This window comes from Camelina sativa, chromosome 11, assembly GCF_000633955.1.
Source record: "Camelina sativa cultivar DH55 chromosome 11, Cs, whole genome shotgun sequence".
In the NCBI taxonomy this organism is placed as follows: Eukaryota; Viridiplantae; Streptophyta; class Magnoliopsida; order Brassicales; family Brassicaceae; genus Camelina; species Camelina sativa.
This window is the reverse complement of record NC_025695.1, coordinates 30,080,694-30,082,416: the sequence shown is the minus strand read 5'-3', so window position 1 is coordinate 30,082,416 and position 1,723 is coordinate 30,080,694. Positions and strand designations below refer to the sequence as shown.

The 1,723-nt window shown below is 38.7% G+C and overlaps 1 protein-coding gene across 1 annotated transcript in view; it reads left to right on the top strand.

Moving 5' to 3' along the window:
• Positions 1-1,723, top strand: part of LOC104728503 — a 10,388-nt gene that overhangs the window by 3,680 nt on the left and 4,985 nt on the right. Inside the window, exons 6-11 of the mRNA XM_010447470.2 lie at positions 58-183; positions 350-405; positions 510-609; positions 916-1,033; positions 1,205-1,414; positions 1,543-1,721. Of these exons, the coding sequence (XP_010445772.1) occupies positions 58-183; positions 350-405; positions 510-609; positions 916-1,033; positions 1,205-1,414; positions 1,543-1,721 (789 nt within the window). The remainder of the gene's footprint in view (positions 1-57; positions 184-349; positions 406-509; positions 610-915; positions 1,034-1,204; positions 1,415-1,542; positions 1,722-1,723) is intronic.

The following is a 1,723-nucleotide window of genomic DNA, read 5'->3' as shown; positions in this document are numbered from 1 at the left end:
TCTTATTTACCCCGATTCTTTGATTGGAAGACAGATTTTGACTTTTTCTCATTGTAGGAAAATTCCGTCATTACTTCTAATGCGAACTTGGGTGTATATGGTCAAGGAATGTTGACGCTCACTGGTCCTGGGGATGCAATTAAAGGCCAGAGACTTTCCTTATCTCAGTTTTACAACATAACTGTAAGTAACTATTCTTCAAAATGATATATGTCCAACTTTTGTTGACCTATATATCTCTATGTTATTATGAGATCAGGTTTCTGTCTGTCATTTACAAACATTTAGTTAGGCATTGTCATCGGTGAACTATGAAAACTCTTTTTTAACTAGTTCCTCAATTTTGCAGGTTGGACCAGGTTCAGTACTTCAAGCACCACTTGATGATTACGAAAGCAAAAACGCGTGAGTATGACTTCTTATACGCTTACATTATTCTTATGAGGGTGGTTAGAGCTAGACTTAATAATTGGAACCCTTGTGCTAGAAAATCTCTTTCTTTTTGACAGGGTTACTCGGACCCTTTGTGAGAGCAAGACATGCCCAATAGACTTGATTAGTCCACCGGATGATTGCCATGTCAATTACACACTATCGTTTTCCCTTCAGGTTTGTTTGATTAAGAAGTATCTTGGTGGTCAAAATTATTTAGACGTTGTACTACGTATCAGGTAATTACGCAAGTAAAGAGTCTACTATTGGATAATTATTAGGCTGAACGAAATTGTTTGCTAAAATAAACCAAACAATTGGGAGTTTCAATATTCCTATAGTACTCTAGTTTAGTTGTGCATAGTAACCTTTTCTGTGTTACCCTCCTGGAGTAAGAAAAATTAGACTTGACTGCTACATAATGATTTTCTCTTATTTTTAGCTTCGAACTTTTCATAATTCTTCAACTTATTCATTTTCTAGATATGTCGAGTCGAGGACATTCTTGTGAGTGGTCTTGTGAAAGGAAGCATAATTCAAATCCACAGGGCGAGAACGGTTGTAGTTACTGATGATGGCTTGATCACTGCATCTGAATTTGGTATATAAACTATGAAAATCACCCTTGTGTTCCATTTTCAGCAAAGTTCTACAGCTGTTTGCCTTTTCACTGCAGAGGGATTCTCACTAAGTCATTAATTTTTGAATAGCTTTCTTTGTATTCAATAAGATAATTGTGGTTTCTTATACTATACAAAAAATTATATGGCAGGTTGCAGTGGTGGCTTGGGAAAGGGACTTTATTCAAATGGGGCTGGTAGTGGTGCTGGGCATGGAGGAAGAGGGGGGTCAGGCATTTTCAATGGGAGAGTATGCAACGGAGGTCATACTTACGGCGATCCTGATTTTCCCTGTGAGTTGGGGAGCGGAGCAGAAAGTCCAGATAAATCATATGGGGATGTGACTGGTGGAGGGATGATAGGTCAGTACTTAACTATTTTTCTATTATTTTAAGAAAAGCTGGCAGCCAATGGTACCCATTGAAATACCTGTTGACTCATCTGGCACAGTCAAGTGACCTATACACATATTTGTTTTCCACCTTTTCAGTTATTGGCTCCATCCAGTTTCCTCTTTTCGTACTTAATCTAAGTGGATCTCTGAGCTCTGATGGCCAAAGCCTTGGGAAGCCAATAGTGAATGGTAACAGATCTTTGGTCGGCGGAGTTGGTGGAGGATCAGGTGGGACGATTCTTCTTTTTCTTCAGATGCTTGAGCTCTCAAAGAATTC